This window comes from Hypomesus transpacificus, chromosome 6 (genome assembly GCF_021917145.1).
Source record: "Hypomesus transpacificus isolate Combined female chromosome 6, fHypTra1, whole genome shotgun sequence".
Classification (NCBI taxonomy): Eukaryota; Metazoa; Chordata; class Actinopteri; order Osmeriformes; family Osmeridae; genus Hypomesus; species Hypomesus transpacificus.
This window is the reverse complement of record NC_061065.1, coordinates 12730541-12748113: the sequence shown is the minus strand read 5'-3', so window position 1 is coordinate 12748113 and position 17573 is coordinate 12730541. Positions and strand designations below refer to the sequence as shown.

Here is a 17573-nt window from a genome sequence, read left to right as displayed (position 1 = left end):
AAACTAACACACCACAACTAACAAACAAAAAGTCTCAACTCCATAGCGTGCCGTTTTTGTAACCAAGCAATACAACGTATACCTAAAAGCAAACCGTTCCAAATAACAATAGCCTTCCATCTCATTGAGAATGAAACCCATTAACAACCTTGATTGGAAGCACAAGCAGAGACTATCTCCATCCTCAACATTTCCCCCACATCAAACAGACAGGCCACTGAAAGAATCCTGGCCCCCACAATACCATGCACTTCTTTATGTTGAATAGGGGTTGATTGCACTATTGACCAGGTCCTTGAACCCACCTCTTGCACTATACAAACCTAAAGAGGTGAGATCGGGACCTGGGGGCAGTGTGGCTAGGAAAAACTCTGCCTCAAAGGTTCTTATCAAGCAAGTTGGGGGGAGAGAGAGAGGGGAAAGAAAGAGTGCGGGGGTTCCATTGATTGGTAGATTGTAATCAGCACGCCGAATGTGAGGGGCGAATCGATGAAGGCGCCTGGTCTGACACACGGTACGCTGATGGAGGACGTCCGGAACACATTCAGGAGGAGGTGGCAGAGTTGAGAGGTTTAGAGAGGGGGATGAATATACTGTATCACACAGATTGATCCTACTTAATGAGAGTTTGATAGGAAAACACATTTCTGTTGCGGAAACTAGTGTATATTATATATGTGTATTTATATAGTTCATATTTACAGTGACGGGGTATCTAGCTATGATTGAGCTACTCTACTTCTACTATACACCTGAACACTTGAATTTCCTTCCGGATATGGGAAGGGAATTCAATTGAACTTAAATGCATTTACTGTTGTGGTGTCAATGCTGTAATATAAACGAATACTTCGTTTTTCTAAATATTTTTTATAAAATTCATTCAGATCAAATATTTGTCAAAAGATCTTTCTCTCCTGGCTACAATCTTCAGTAAAATAGAGGAATTCCCTCTACATAAATTGGAGGATTTGATTGAAAAGGTGGCTTGCACCTCTTTCATTAGACATATCATTGAATGTACCAATAATGACCAAACATGAATTATTGCAAAAATTATGTTTGATTATTTTTCATATGAAGAGTGTTGGAATTCTCAGGGGTGTAAAACAAAGTGTGCTATATATATATATTGGTTGTATCCTTTTATTCTGTAATAATAAACCGACAAGGTTTTAAATTGAATTTGAGATATTCATTAATACCTCCAGAACGTTTAGTACTGAAACAAACGAACACATAAACCAAGTTGCTTCTAATCCTCGTTGATCCAACATGTAATTTATTTTTTGGAGGGGCGTGAAAAAACTAGCTCCACAGCCTCCACTCTCTCCTTCTTATCTCTCTGTCTTTGCCGTGTCTACCCCCCTTTTTCCACTCAATTTACTGAAGTGATGGAGTGACTTCCTGGCTCCCCGGGGTCGCTCGCTGCTCCAGGTGCGGCGCTCGGAGGTGGCTGAGTTAAGTGAAGCTCCGAAGGGGGACTCACCCTGATGAAATATCAATATTTCACCCCCACTGATTTACTGCCGTTTGACCAAACATGACACAATATCGAGCAAGTGGCAGCAGAATGTCTATATCTACCCCTGACATTTCTTCTCCCTGACAAAGAGCATCATGGAGGACCTGCTGCCTACTGTAAGTAAGTCAGCACACCAGATATACTGCATAGCAATATTGGCAGATACAAGTATCTATTCTATTCAAGTAAAAACAAAGCAACACATTATGGTAATATATTGTTTGCCCCTGACATTATAATACATTTACTTGCTGCATATGAAATGTAAGAGACACTCATACACTCTACTAATAATCTCAAAGAGTAGAATGCAAACACGTTTATGATAGTTTGATTTGTAGTAGCAAACACGATATATATAAAAAACAACATTATTTAAAAGTATGAATGCGTTGGATTTAAATGGCAGGAAAAAATTGCCGAAAAGCATTTAATGAGAATTGGCCTGTGTGATACCCTCAGTATCACAGTCTGTGACAGACTGGCTGGCAGTGAAGCTTAAAGCTGTCATAGCTCTGGGTCTAAAGCAGACAGCAGTAGTTCACTCTATTCATTTAGTATCATTACAGGCCTCCTAAGGGCCCTAATGGGTCTAATAAAACGACAGAGGTAATAATGAGACTGGAGGGCCCACATGACTGAAGAGAGAGAACAGACAGACAGGAGAAAGAGAGAGATGAGGGGGGGAGTAGGGAAGGCTGAGGGGATAGATAATTCAAACCGATGATTTGATATCTTGTTAGATCATTTCACAAGTTGCACTGTAGGTTCATGTTTAAATACACGTCTGAACGTGTGCGTGCGTGTGTGTGTATTTGCGGCGAGGGGGTTCGGTAGGTGCATGTACGAGGCGGGTGCACATGTTGCCCTTTCCACTTGCACACGGGCCAACATGATTTGTGTATGCGTGTAAGGGCGTGCGTGTGTGTGTGTAACCTCTGACCCTGTGGCAGGCCAGCAATGAGTCCTCTTTCATTTTCATGACAGCGTGTGTATGTGTAGCACCAAATCAATGGCAGGGTGGCAGTGAGTTACAGCACTCCACATGAACAAGCTGACCCGAGGCCTTTGTTAGTCACATGCAGTCATGCCAGCCTCTCAACAGTCAGATACTGAGAACCAGACCATTATTGTGTACCCATTAATTCCATGTAGAAAAAAACTACAGTTTATAACTACAGAGGCAATGTAAGATAAGACGGTGAGATTTTATACAACCTAGGACCTACAAAAGGACTGGAAAATTCTATATTTTGCAGTACAGTTTTAATTTATTACAATGGTCAGACATTTCAGTGGGTGCTTGGAATGAGTTCAACGTTTTTAGCAACAGAAAAGGGCTGGCAAGGCTTCTAAAAATGGCAACAGAATGTATAGATTGACCAGCACATCACACACTGCATATTTTCCTCCTGTCTTCATCCAATAGTTTGGGAGTGACGAGGAAGCGCAATGCTGAGAGTACTGCTGTCCCTTCTCATAATGGACCGATCTGCTTTAATGACACTTATTAGCTCATCGTTAAAGTCATTTTGTGCTGTGGGCTATTGAGTGTAATGGGGGGAGAGGACTGTTTAAGTGCAGGGACCCCCTTTTGTCTTAATCGTCACATTGTGACACTTTGCCCCCGTGTCCCCGGTTAAAACGTCCCCAGAGTGTCACATCCCACTTTTAATGGTTCTGTTCTCCGCTCGTCGGGTCTTGTTGGAATCGCTTGTGGTGAAGCGGATGGATTGTTGGGTATACTTCAAGTAGATTATTCAATATAGAAATCTCTATCTATCCAACTTCCTTTGTGTGATGTGGACTATCGGACGACAGCGGATTGTGGTACCTCTGCTTTATAGTCACATCGTGATAAACCTCACAGCAGGCCCATGTTACTTTGGGTATTTATTAATTTTTTACTCTGAAGAGGGAAACTATACAGACAGTGAGATGTAATGCTGTGATATCTAGAAACACAAAATTCTCTCAGGACCTTAATCCTAAAGAGACCAGGAAGCGTTAGCTAAGCCACTTGTCCTTTATCCTCAAGATCCATGACAAGAAGCAGGTCAGTGTGGGAAATGGGCATTTGGGTCAGTGGTTCTCCCTTTATTTCTCTCTCTCTCTCTCTCTCTCTCTCTCTCTCTCTCTCTCTCTCTCTCTCTCTCTCTCTCTCTCAGTCTCTCCCTCTCTCTCTCTCTCTCTGAGAGTAAGTCTGTCCCTGCTGTAAACTCCCTTGGTGCTGAAGCAGCAATCCTGCCTCACACGCTCCCAGGGCCCTCGACTGACTAATCTCCTAATCAGACTCCACACCTCCCCTGCGTCCCTGCATCATGAACCCACTGGAGTTAAGCACAGGTCTGGGGTCAGCTCACCCTCACCCACTCTGAACTGTATTAATTAGGGCGTCATGGATAATCTGACCCAGGTTCAGCCCTTAGGGGTAACCCTGTGCTCAAGGTAGACCGGAGAGCAAGAGAGCCAGCCACGGATAGGGAATGAAATGCATGCTGGTGGGTGTTCCACTGCTGGGATAAAGGGAGAAATAAACTAAATGGTCATATTTACGGGCAATGTACATTAAATTACAGTAAATTATATTCTATTATGTCATTCTTCATCTACCACCACTTGTGTTGCGTGTGCTTTTGGTATTGAGTAAAAGAAAATTGCAGTGTTTTCAGCACCCTTGTAAAATGTCTTTCAAATCAAGGATTCTTCTTTCAAAGAGATGAAAGTGAAAGAGATCTAAGCAACTTGCATAACAAGTCCTATTTAAGCAGGAGTCAACGGGATGAGACAAGTCCATGAGTATTTGCCTAAATAAATCAATTTTACTGCACAGGCCCTGTGTGGTCTTCTAAAGTATGTAAGAGGATTGCCTTTTTTTTAACTCTCTGGATTGAAAATTGAATACATTGACATAGGGGTGGCACCCCCTCCTCCACCCCAAGCCCAACCCCCGTCCCACACAGTCAAATCAAAGGTTTCAGCTGCTCTCGATTGATTAGATTTTTTGAATATGGGACTGGTGCTCCCCTAGGTGCAGATGAGTAGCAGATGTTAATTATCCTGTGTGTGTGTGCGTGCGTGTGTGTGCATGTGTGTGTGTAGGTGCGTGTACATGCGTGTACGTGTGAGTGAGCGTGTTTGCATAGGGAGTGTAGACCAATTTGTGTGTATTTTAGGGACAAAAGAGTGTGTGTGTGTGTGAGAGAGAGAGAGAGACAGAGAGAGACAGAGACAGAGAGAGAGAGACATCCTTCACGGCTGGCTGAATTTAGAGTGGTGTGAATGAACCCTACGGTCACGGTCCTACCTGGGATATGTTTGGCCCAGCCTATAATGACCACCAGTTCGCGGTCAGCCAGGTCACAAAGAGTGGTCAAGGCCTTGATGTCACCGTCAGGCACAGTGGGGTCTGGCATGGCATATATCTTCTCTGGCTCCACCACCAGGAGGTGGGACACAATCTTTGTTACTGAGAGAGAGAGTTAGAGAGAGGGAGGGAGAGAGAGAGAGAGAGAGAGAGAGAGAGAGAGAGAGAGAGAGAGAGAGAGAGAGAGAGAGAGAGAGCAGTGTTATTTCTCTATTCAGCATGAACTAGCCTGGACATCATGAATGAGCTAAGGGTGTGCACTACCTTTACAGTCATTAATATGGCTAATAAACAGCATCATCATAATTATATTCAAACTCTGGTAATGGTGTGTATGCTAAATAACATGACCCAGTTCAAGAGGCAAGACTAATGAACCCATGCAGTTGAGTAACTACATCTACTATTACAAGGCTGCAGAGGCTAACCCAGTGTGTGGTACTCACATGGCTTCTTGGCTGGGGGGGGGACTGTGAGGCCGAGATAACCCCCATTCTCTGCATCCAATCTCCTCTTGTACTTCTGTCGCCCCCCCCTTACCCGGTCCAGACGCACACCTGTAAACAAACACGTCAAATCAACACTTAAAACACCAAAGCTCAGGTATAAGGGAGTTTAATTTTGAGCTGTACATTTTATTTCACAATTTAGAGCCAAACCGTGTAGTTCCACTAAGACACACGATACCAGCTGTATAGGTTACACACATCTTCAACAGGAAAATGCAAGTATGCTAACTAGACATCATATCCACACTTGACTGACACATAGAGATGTCTTGTGTCAAAGTAAAGTTAGACTTGTGCGAGGCCTTCAAATAAACACCTTATAATGCTCAATCTATCCCTAACTGACTTCACTAAGCCAAGGGAGAGAGCCTTTGATGCAGTAAGCAAAGAGCTTCCATTGAGTTGCATCAGCGATTGACTAACAGTGCATGATAATCCCATTCATTTAACTGTTCATTGGCTGCTTCTCTTCCATCAACTAGATTGGACATTATAATTTAGCAGCTCGACAACTGGCTAGCATGGATAGTTCAGATTCATTTAATGTAATATCAGGAATATAAAAATAGAGAGTATAAGATAAAAAAAACCCATTAAAATACATCGTAATGCGTGTTCAAACAGTTTCTTTTTTTTAAATTTAATAAGTACAGTGCCCTCCAAAAGTATTGGAACAGTGAGGCCAATTCCTTTATTTTTGCTGTAGACTGAAAACATTTGGGCTTGACATCAAACGATGAATGTGAAACCAGAGATCAACGTTTCAGCTTTTATTTCCAGGTATTTACATCAGGATCTGATGCACAAATTAGAAAATATCACCTTTTTGTTCGAACCCACCCATTTGTCACGTGAGCAAAAGTATTGGAACATGTGACTGACAGGTGTGTTTTGTTGCCCAGGTGTGTCCTATTACATACATTATTCAATCAATAAATACCACTGAATGTCTACACTCAGGTTCAGATTGGGTAAGATTGGGTAAGAAGGTTTTGTCTATGCAGACTGTATTCAGAGGTGAAAACAACATGAAAACCAGAGCGCTGTCTTTGGGTGAAAAACAAGCAATTGTGAGTCTTAGAGAAGATGGAAAATCAATCAGAGCCATTGCAGAAACATTGGCCATAGCCAGTACAACCATTTGGAATGTCCTGAAGAAGAAGAAAACTACTGGTGTACTAAGTAACAGACGTCGAACAGGTAGACCAAGGAAAACATCAGCAGTTGATGACAGAAACATTGTGAGAGCTGTAAAGAAAGACCCTAAAACAACTGTTAGTGAGATCAGCAACAACCTCCAGATGGCAGGAGTGAAGGTATCACTATCTACTGTTCGCAGAAGACTTCATGAACAAAAGTACAAGGGCTACACCAGAAGATGCAAACCACTCATTAGCAAGAAGAATAGGAAGGCCAGGCTGGAATTTGCCAAAAAGTACAGAGATGAACCTCAAAAATTCTGGGACAAAGTTTTATGGACTGATGAGACAAAGATTAACTTTTACCAAAGTGATGGAAAGGCTAAAGTTTGGAGAAAGAAAGGAACTGCTCATGATCCCAAACACACAAGCTCATCTGTGAAACACGGTGGAGGTAATGTCATGGCTTGGGCTTGCATGGCTTCTTCTGGGACGGGCTCATTAATCTTCATTGAGGATGTAACACATGATGGCAGCAGCAAAATGAACTCGGAAGTCTACAGAAACATTTTGTCTGCCAATTTAAGGAAAGATGCAACCAAACTGATTGGCAGAGCCTTCATCATGCAGCAAGATAACGACCCAAAACACACTGCCAAAACAACAAAGGAGTTCATCAGGGGCAAGAAATGGAAGGTATTAGACTGGCCAAGTCAATCTCCAGACTTAAACCCTATAGAGCATGCATTTTACCTGCTTAAGAGGAGACTGAAGGGAGGAACCCCACAAAACAAACAACAACTGAAAGAGGCTGCAGTGAAAGCCTGGGAAAGCATCAAAAAGGAAGAATGCAAAAGTTTGGTGACGTCAATGGGTCACAGACTTGCTGCAGTTATTGAAAGCAAAGGATTTGCAACTAAATATTAAGTCTTATTCACTTAAATATGTTTTAAGTATATCTGTTCCAATACTTTTGATCACATGACAAATGGGTGGATTCAAACAAAATGTGATATTTTCTTAGTTGTGCATCAGATCCTGATGTAAATACCTGGAAATAAAAGCTGAAACGTTGATCTCTGGTCTCACGTTCATTATTTGATGTCAAGCCCAAATGTTTTCAGTCTACAGCAAAAATAAAGGAATTCGCCTCACTGTTCCAATACTTTTGGAGGGCACTGTATACAACTTGGATGATTGTTTTTCTGATGTCGGTATTACAATAAGAAGAATGAATTGAATGTGTTCCATCATTTCTGAGGACCCAGAGTCCTTAACTCTCCAAAGGGAGAGTATCGCTTGTATCGTATTCACAGCCAGGGAGAGCAAACAAACTCCTTTTCTTTTTTTACCACCGCCATGTGGAATAGCGTTGTGAGATTTCCAGTGACTTGTACAAATTCCTTTGATTCCCCTGGAAACAAAGGAATCCGATTAGGATGGTCTTTCAATTTCCTGACACCGACTATCCACTAACCTAATTACCCACAATGCCCAAAGGGAGCATGTTCTTCCCAGCAAACACAGTGAGATCATTTTATGCCTGGCAGATTGGAGCTAAATCGAGAGCCCTCGCCTAACAGAGCCTTTCCATTTGTACGACTTAAGTAATCAATAAGGATTGTAAATAGACTTATCCTTCTGTTTGAAGGAAGAATGTGTTTTTTAATTAATCTGACTGTGATGCCCGAGTTTTAAGCAAACGGGAACTTTCCACACTGTTTGCCCCATTAGTCTTTATGGGAAATCAGTTTAATTTAGAAAGCCTATAGCAGAATAGTATCTTGAGAAATTGACTTTGTTAAATGACTGTGTAGGTATTTACCTGAGACCTTTATGTCAAAAGACGGCATCCAGACACCAAAGGCGTCAAATTTATACATTTCATGGGAAGGATATAGTAAACCGTGAGCCCATATGTCCCAAACCTAAGATACTTGTTATGTTGCAATGTCAATTGCTACTGCGACCCTGACAACACACACATGCACGCGCACGCGCACAAACACGCATGCACACAGCTGCCCCTTTATGGGCCCAGGGTCATGTGACTGCGTGGAACAACAAGCAACCGAACAGCCGGAATCGGAATTTCAAGATCTGCGGGGGCCCGTTTGAACTGGAACATCCAACTGGCCCATAATTAATAGATGCTGACAGGAATTAAGAGCTTGGTGCTAACCAGTTTCATTTTACAGGCCTGCAGCACCAGTGACACAAGAGGCGAGGGAGGCAGAAAAAAACGGAGAGAAGCTGGGCGAGACAGAAACTGAAGTAAGAGAGAAGGAAGGATGAGGAGGGAAAAACGAGACAGACAGAGAGAGAGAGGCAGCAAGAACAACGGAAGGGAATCCTTTTGCCTGAAGCCGCTCGTTCTGCCCTCGTCCTTCTCTCCCACTCTCCCTTCCCTTCGGTCATCCCCTTGTCTGTCTCCCTTTATTCTCTCTGCTTTCCCGTCATCCCGTGAAAGGTGGCAGAAGGCCGCCTTTTCCCATTCGTGCTCAGGGTGTCCGGGTCCAACCATTGGCGGCTTCGCTCGGCCGCATGTGATCCGATCCGATATACTGGGAATCCGACCACAACAAGACAGCTGGACGAGGCCTCGCCGAGGGGGTCTACGGGACGCTGACATCCCGGCACATTCCACACCTCGGACAGTTGCCTCATGCCTCCGACCATGTATTGTGGTCGGAGGGAACTGATGTCCTCGGTTCACTCCGGGGTGGGGGGGGGGGGGGGTGAGTGGGTGGGTGGTGGTGGGTGGATGGGGGGGGGGTATGAAAGAGAGGGATGGGGGGCAGACATAGGGATAAGCTCAGCTAGATCTATGCACATTATACACATGACTGTGTTTTACTGCCGGCTATGAGAGGCAGTCTGGGACGCGGCGTACTTGGGTGACGGTCCCATCATTGGTGTGTGAGTGTGCGTGTGGGGGGGCGGGGGTTGCAGGACAGGGGATGAAAGCAGGGATGTTTGCACTGGACTCAGTGCAATCTTTAGGGTCACCTCACCCCTGGCTTCCCTTTCATTCAATAACAATATCGACCCCGGCTACCTTGAAGTGCCTTCCTTGCAAAGCGCCTGTTTTGCTTTGTATCACCACCGGGATGTGTGTGTGTCCTCCGTGTGTGTGTATGTGTGTGTGTGCGTTTGGAAGGACACTATTTTCAGACCCTCACCTGTCAGGGGTGCTTCTTTCTAGAGAATGTGTCAGAATGGGCGGGATGGCTAACAGTGCCAAAAGGAGATTAGGAGGACCCTATTTTAGCTGGGAAAAATCAGGGACGCATCCCCCCCTCCCCTTTCAAGGCAAACAGGTCCCCACCTCCCCCCCAGCCCTTCTAAGTGCCTCTGCCCCGCCAGACTACAGATCACTGTAAGCATGTGACAGTGTCTGTTTAATCGCGGGGGGTTAGGGGTGTGAAGAGTGGAAAGGAGGACTGCAAGGTACTGTAGCAAGATGGCCGCCCACCTGCTTCCCTCCCTGAAGGACCGGCAAGAGACAAAGACCAAGCTGTTTCTCCCGCTGGTCAGGGACACCCCATCTTAAAAATGTTTTTCAGGTTATTGTTTTTCCCCCTCGGAATTTGGAGCCTCTGTGTGTTGTGTATTACAAGGGTTGTTGAACCACAACCACGTTGGTAAGCGGAAACATCTGCATAGCACGAGATGACTGGGTCGATTCGGGCTCCCTGGTGTATTTGTGCGGCGAGCGCTAGATGTGTGGTGTGTATGCTTGTGGGCGTGAGCTGAAAGCTTGTTCCCCGTCACTCGTCAGACGTGATATACACATGGGTGTGTGTGTGTGAACATGGATCCATGTATGTGTGTGTGTGGGTGTGTGTGTGTGGAGGGGGGGGTGAAGGGAGTGTAAGGGGTCAACACCTCATCTAATCCCCCCCCCCCCTCCCCCCCCCCCCCTTCTGAGGAACACGTGTTGGCGTCCGTGTCTGATCTATCACCTGTCAGACAGTGAGGACAGGCCAAACCGGGCTCCCCGGGTGGCCACATGGTCGGTCAACGCCTCTAAAGGCACACAAGGTTGTATGCATGTGTTGACTGATAGGCCGAAACTGTGGGAGACAAAACGGCCCAAGTGCCAACAGTTTGTGTGTCCACAACACAGCTTGGCATCTTGGGGTGTGCCACTGTGAACGAGATGAACTGAATGCATGCTAATCCTAGACGAGCACCATGTGTGTATCACATAAAAACATGTAAAATAATATAATAGCCCACTATTGGCACTATGTCTCAGGTCATAAAGAAATGCATGCTACGTGTTATTTTCATTTTGATGATGTAATCTCGTCATATTGATTCCGTTCTGAACCAAGTGTATTGATCTAGAGGCAGCCCGCACGCCCCTGACATTTGGGTATTGCCTTACTAATCTTTGGCTATGTGGCAGGAGAAAATCAGACCTGCGATGCTAATCAGCTAACAACGTCCTCTCAGGAAAGACCGCTGCTGAGGCGTTTCTGTGGTTGGCGAGAAGGCATGGAAGCAATCCAAGGTGCCAAAATAGTCTGGCGGTGTACGCTCATCCATAACATTACAACAGTGTTGGAAAATCTGCACCAGTGGCCTTCAAGCACTATCTACAATGTTAGCAAGCTAATTAGCGAGAGCTAACTTCCTTAGGAAAAATGTGTATATAAATAAATAAATGACCCAATCTGCAGAGACTGCTGTGCATATTTAACACTTAATTATTATTATCTCTAGAACCAAAAAGAAAAACTAAAACAAGTGGATTATGGTTATCAAGCTACAGTGTTTCCCACAGATTAGAAAACTATATGTGGCGGGGGGGGGGGGGGGGGGGGGTCGAAATAATTCACAAAATCAACAACAACAAACAAATAATTTCTGCATATGCAGGTAGCGACGCTGCATACAGGGTGCTAAATAACTATTTAACTGGTCGGCTCCATGACGCCGGGTAAGTAGCTAGCTCTTGAAACTTCTCACCAAAAGAACGAAGGGGAACCTTCGATTAAGACATGTCCGTCGGTACCTAGCGAAAAGTAGCCTCAACTTTCCTAGACCTTTAGCTACGGCACTAATGCTGAAGGCTCGCTGATGTAGCTGTCGGTCTCACTAGAACGGCGTATGCATTGTTGCTAACGTGTGCTGACGTAGTGACTGTGTGTGTATGTGAGAAAGACGCGTGCGTGAAAGAGACGGAGGGAGAGCAGGGAAAGGAAATGCAGCTGAACGAATACGCTGCGTGTTTTTACCTAAATAGCGATAAAAAAAATGTTTTACGTAACGCAATGTGTGGCGGCCGGTGTTGATTCTGTGGCGCACCGCCACAAATTAGTCTATGTGTGGGAAACACTGAGCTATTAAGATGTTATGCTAATGGTTCAGTTTAGCTCATTTGATGCAACACTTGAAGTGACAGTCAAAGTTGTAAAATGTATACTGTACCATTTTTTTTATTTTAATTGAAAGATTCTATAACACATTGTGATTAGACGGTGAATGACAGCGGAACGTTCCAGCAGGCCTTTCTGATGGGAGTTCCAGCTACTGGCAGAGAGAGCTGGCATGGGTGAGCAGCACCATACCTCCTTCAAGTTATTATTATGGCATGATGTTTCCACTGGCCTGGTGACCTTTTACCAGAGTGAGCCTGAGTGTGAGGGGCCAGTGAGCATGGCCTGCCGGCCAAGTCCTCTCAGAGCCACACAGGAGAAACCTGATTTTGAAAAATAAATTTGTAATCCGCAATGTCTACCGCCAGCCTCATTGATTTTGCCCTCACGCAACAACACACACACAAAGGCACACGCACCAGCACAAAAAGATGACACACGCTCAAGCCGCACGTACACACACACACACTTCCTGACCTTGCATTAAGGAGACCGGAGATGCAGTTCTCACCGCTGCCGTCAATTGCTTATTTACCAATTTTGATTACGTTTGATCACAATCCTGGAGGATCGGTGCGAGGGGTGAGAATGGGGGGGGGGGGGGGGGGGGGGGGGGGGGGGGGGGGATATGTGTGCATGTCGGAAGGCCCCAAATGGAGGTCACCACCACCCCCTTCCATGCTCTACTTGCCTCCACTCCTCTCGACATTCAAACCTGCCAGGAGGGTTCCCAGAATGCTTTGCTGGCGCCACCTTTGAGGGGCGACAAGGGTGGTCAGTGGCTAGCGGTTAGCTCAAGGGGGTGGTGCCACCAACACTAGACAGACCCCAGCAGCTGGTGCTTTATAAATCAGGACCCCATGCTTAGAGGGGCTTATATAAGCTCCTGGTGGAAATATTAAATACATTTAGAAACATTGATATCTGCTCTCATAAGTTCTCTCAGCACCTCGCAGGGGCGCATGGTATTTCACGCGATACTATGTCAGACATACAGGAGCGGGGACTTTTGTTGGGTATAGGGGGTGGAGTAAACCTCACAGAGCATGGTGAAATTCTTTGGGAAAATTCATGGTATTTTCAAGGTTGAATAGAGCTTTTTCTCTCAAAATATAATTTAACATCTAGAATGTGGATATATTCAGTGACCAATATAGGTTACAACTTTTAACTACGCTTTCTTAACCATATTCTTTTGCCATTCCAACTTGCCATTCATCTCAAGTCTTACATTTCTCCAAACACGGCACCTGCAGATATCGTCCAAACCCCCATTATTCCTTTTTTCCATGACCAAACCAGGCCTCCTGCTTGACAGTGATCTCGTTACAGGATCTAGGGCAAATCCGGATCCCACACAGCCACTCTGATCAACCCCCCCACCATCTCCCCGGGCCCCCATGTCTGCGAGGGGGCCACAACACGCTTCGCGATTAAATGTCATCTTTCCTTTTAATTGAATGCCGTCATTTTCAGAGAATCGCCTACCACCGTACGGTGCTCAGCAGCGGAAGGGAGGGGGGAGTGTGTGTGTGGGGGGGGGGGGGTGCACGGAGTCAAATTCTCTTTGCACTCCAATTGTACGCATCAACGGCTTAGCGTCGCCTGCCATGGACAATACACGGCAATTCTTCTCCTAAGCATGCGCTAATAGTTTGAGCTTTATTTCTGAGGCAACCTTGTTTATTTTGGCTGGGGGACAAAGCTGTGGGATGAGATGTTTGGTGTGGGATGGAGACATCAGACTGGGGATGAGGCGAGAGAGTGGATATCGGAGAAGTTGGTTTTATAAATAGGATGGTTACGACAGGACAATAGCAGACGTTGGTCCTATTTTCTGGTGACACACACACACACTGCAATGCTGTTAAAGATGAGTTATATTTGTGGAGCTCTATCAAGAACTTGACACACAATCCTACCCCACAAACTGACCTGCGGTTAACTGTGCGAGTCAATGAGATAATTTGTGTGGAAAGTGTTAACCGTGTTTCATCAAACATGTAGAAATGTCTACACGTGTCTGTTAAGAGATTTCATTATTTTATTTTTTTCTTCAATGACCCTTAAAATAATGTCCCTTCCCAAGGCCCAGTTAACATAAATAATTCCTTGTAAAATTATAAAATAGCTATTTAAAAATCAAATCATTTGTATAGATGTTGAAATGACAACACCCGTACCCATAGTTTGTTGAGTTACATATATATATATGTAAGGGTTTATATACATCAAAAGCAAACTTTTTCAGCGAATCAGAGAAAGGAATCTACCTGATCCACCAAGCTAGATTTCCCCAATGAATGACACCCCCCACCACCCCCACCTCCCCCCCTCACCAAGGGAGAAACATAACACACACAGGAAGTGAGTTGGGATGTTCGGAAAGCATTTAGCAGATCAATACGCTGGGAGGGAGCACGGGAGGGAGGGACGGAGGGAACAGCGCGAGCGTTAGAGGGAGAGAGAGAGAGAGAGGGAGGGAGAGAGACACAGAACCCAGAGGAGTGGAGTCTCGGGGGAACGGCACTGTGCTTTTCAAGAGTACTGTTACACTTCTTCTATCTCAGCCAGACGGGCCGGTAGGATCGACCCACTCAGCACATTTCCTGCCCCTGGCCAGGCCGCGTTCTGTCTCTGAGAGCCTGCAGACAAACCCAGCGAGGAGGTAAACACTGCAGATGATGTCACGACAGTGTTTCCCTCTCTCCGGCTGCTGACAACTGTCCCATCTCCTCGCTGGGCAACGTCTAGCCTCCCCCACGATTAGGTGGATCGTCTCGTGACAACGTCACAGGGGAGGCACCGAAAAGTCCTACAGAGGTTTTTTTGGGGGGAAGGGCTCCTGAGGCAGATCGACTTCCTCGACCTGCTGCTTTCTAAAATGATTATTTGAGTGATAACACCATGGTCTAATCCCCACAATCTATCGTCGCGGTCTATCCATGTCCTCCCGGCCACGCTGCACAGATCTACGGACACTGAAAGAACAAAAGGGATTATGGACGGAGAGATGACGGTTTTCGAGACTCACCCTCTTTCAGCATGCCCACTTTGAGGCACTTCATAAAGCGACAGGCCTGGCACGACTTGCGTCTCCTCTTGGTGATCTCACACTCGTTGGTGGCCGGACAGCTGTACTCAATATTTCCTGCAGAGGACGAGCAAAGGCCAGATGAAAAAGTTCAAATGTCGTGGAGGCACACATTCGTATTCAATTGATGTTGTAAGGCAGGGGTGTCCAACTCCGGTCTTCGAGGGCCGCTGTCCTGCATGTTTTAGATGTTTCCCTGCTCCAACACACCTGATTCAATTAAATGGGTTGTTATAACGACCATTCATTAGAATCAGGTGAGCTGGATCAGGGAAACATCTAAAACATGCAGGACAGCGGCCCTCGAGGACCGGATTTGGACACCCCTGTTGTAAGGGATAACAAAAGTTATTTTTTGGTGTGTGAAGGAAAAAGGAATCCACATGCATCCCTGCAAGCGTGGATGTCCGCATGCACATATTCACTCGGCCGAGTGTGCATAAACACAGAGGCGTGCGCGCACGTATAAACACACACGCACGCACGCTGTCCCAAGGTGATCTCGGGTGACATTCCTGAAGGAGGGTATAGTGGCATTTTGATGGGACACGTTGAAAGCACGTCCCTGCCCCCTGCGTCCCACTCCCACTCCAATCCTCCGATAAATTAGCTTCATTAATGCAGAGCGTCCTCTCAGCTAGCTTCCCCACAACCTCTCCCAACCCCTCTTTCGCATCCTAAAGGACGACGGGTAAGCCCCCCCCCCCCCCCCACCATCAGCGGAAGACAGTTAGAAGACGGACACACAACTGAGCACTCTGCATAATGTTCTCCAACTAAACCAGGCCCTGTTGTAATGGTGCCAATCTTTATGCCCTGTATCATGTAGCGAAAGACTCGATGCATTATTCAACTCTGTCTCGGCACATCTTGGCTCACAATGGAAGAACAAAACGAAAAAAACATTCCGTTGCAACATAATCATACTGTCCAAAAACCAGGCAGAAACGCAGACATATCCGCTTCGATGTAATAAAAGGATGAGTCTTTTATTGCACTCCCTTCGACTTCCCGGCAAAAACGGCTTGTTTTGGATTCTAACTGTGCTTCTGAAAAAGTTGACATGACCTCCGAGAATCAATGACAAATCCACAAAGTCCCCATCCTTTGATTGAGCATGTAAGTGATTTCCCCAAACACCAAGTATATATCAAGGAACATCAAGGTTCCTAAAAAAAGCTAACCAGGTGCCATCTACTGTATATCTGCCAGTGCCTCCCAGTTGGTCAAGGAGAAGGTGCCAACATTTGTCAGGATCCCTGGCATCAAGGGTGGCATTGAGGTCACATGCACAGCATGGAGGCTGTGGCTTCACGCCAGCTGGTTGGCAGAGATTGCTGACAGAGTTTGGGGTGGGTAAAGTCATTTAGAGAGGTCTAAGCCAAGGGAGTTTTACATGAGTCAAAAACACTGTTGAAGTTAATCAGGGCATCTAGAGAACAAAGGGGTTTTTCTAAACCTCCGTTTCTCTCTCACATGGTTGGCATTGGCAACAAATATATTTTGAAAAAGTTTTATGCAAATACATTAATAATAATACAAACTAAAAAATATATATATAAGTGTATAAATGTATATAAGTGTGTGTGAACTAGTTTCACTATTTTGTTAATCAGTCATTTCACATAGATGTGAAGAAACACTAACACAATTAGAGATGGTCTGCCAAACACTAACAAAACAGAAATACACACACCTGATAAGAATTTCAAACCAGTCCTGTATTGTCAAGTGTATTTCTTAAAAGGTTTACGCTCGCAGCATCCTTAATCAATCATTGATCACCTCCTCTTTTTCCCTCAGAGGACGCCTCGCCCCCCAACCTCCTACATTTTTTTAACCTCTTTTATTTTCCCTGGAAATGTTGATATATTATTATGCTATGCTATTATCCATTACCCCACCCTCCCCAAAGCACCCCCCCCCCTCCCCATCTCGTCTCTAGCTGGACCTCTCCTTGTCCCCCTCCATTGCGAGGTCGGGACCCGCGGTTCCTGATTACCATTCCATTAAAGGGCCCTTTCCCTCCGATGAGTGCCCCCTCGTTCCCCCTCTCCTCTGATTTAGAGGAGTTCTCTGTGTCTCATTCCTGTCCCCTTCCTCTGTTATTGCCCCCACCTCCCCACACCAACGCCACGTGCCTGAGCTCCTAATTGGCCTCGCTCTCCTTCCCCAGAGGGGCGAGCCGACCCCCCTTTTCCACCTCCACCAACCCCCCACCCCCCGCCGCCACCGCTGACTTTCTCCCAATGAAAAGCCTGGTTCTTAATTACAGTCGCCCCTTCAATGCTGATCGTTATTGACGGAAAAGTACCGGCGCTCGGGACGAATGACGGACAGATTAGGTCCATTAGGGTGGTCCGTCCTCCAGGCAGGAGAAGAAGAATGGAAAAGGGGGGGGGGGATTTGTGGACGGATAACGCAAAGCCTCGGACGAAGGCCGCTCGCGACCTATCGCCAGGGCGGCCCCTATCGTCTTTTTTCCCGTTTTTTTTGCCTTCGCGATACTCTGTGTGTAGGGCTCCGGGAAGATGTATGCAAGGTACACACGC

At 45.8% G+C, this 17573-nt stretch overlaps 1 protein-coding gene across 4 annotated transcripts in view; it reads right to left on the bottom strand.

Annotated features, from left to right (window-relative positions):
* Positions 1-17573, bottom strand: part of LOC124469190 (steroid hormone receptor ERR2-like) — a 36438-nt gene that overhangs the window by 8213 nt on the left and 10652 nt on the right. For all 4 annotated transcript variants that reach the window (XM_047022325.1, XM_047022323.1, XM_047022322.1 and 1 more), the window contains 3 exons: positions 14962-15078; positions 5339-5449; positions 4833-4994 (listed from right to left, as the gene is read on the bottom strand). In XM_047022325.1, the coding sequence (XP_046878281.1) occupies positions 4833-4994; positions 5339-5449; positions 14962-15078 (390 nt within the window). The remainder of the gene's footprint in view (positions 1-4832; positions 4995-5338; positions 5450-14961; positions 15079-17573) is intronic.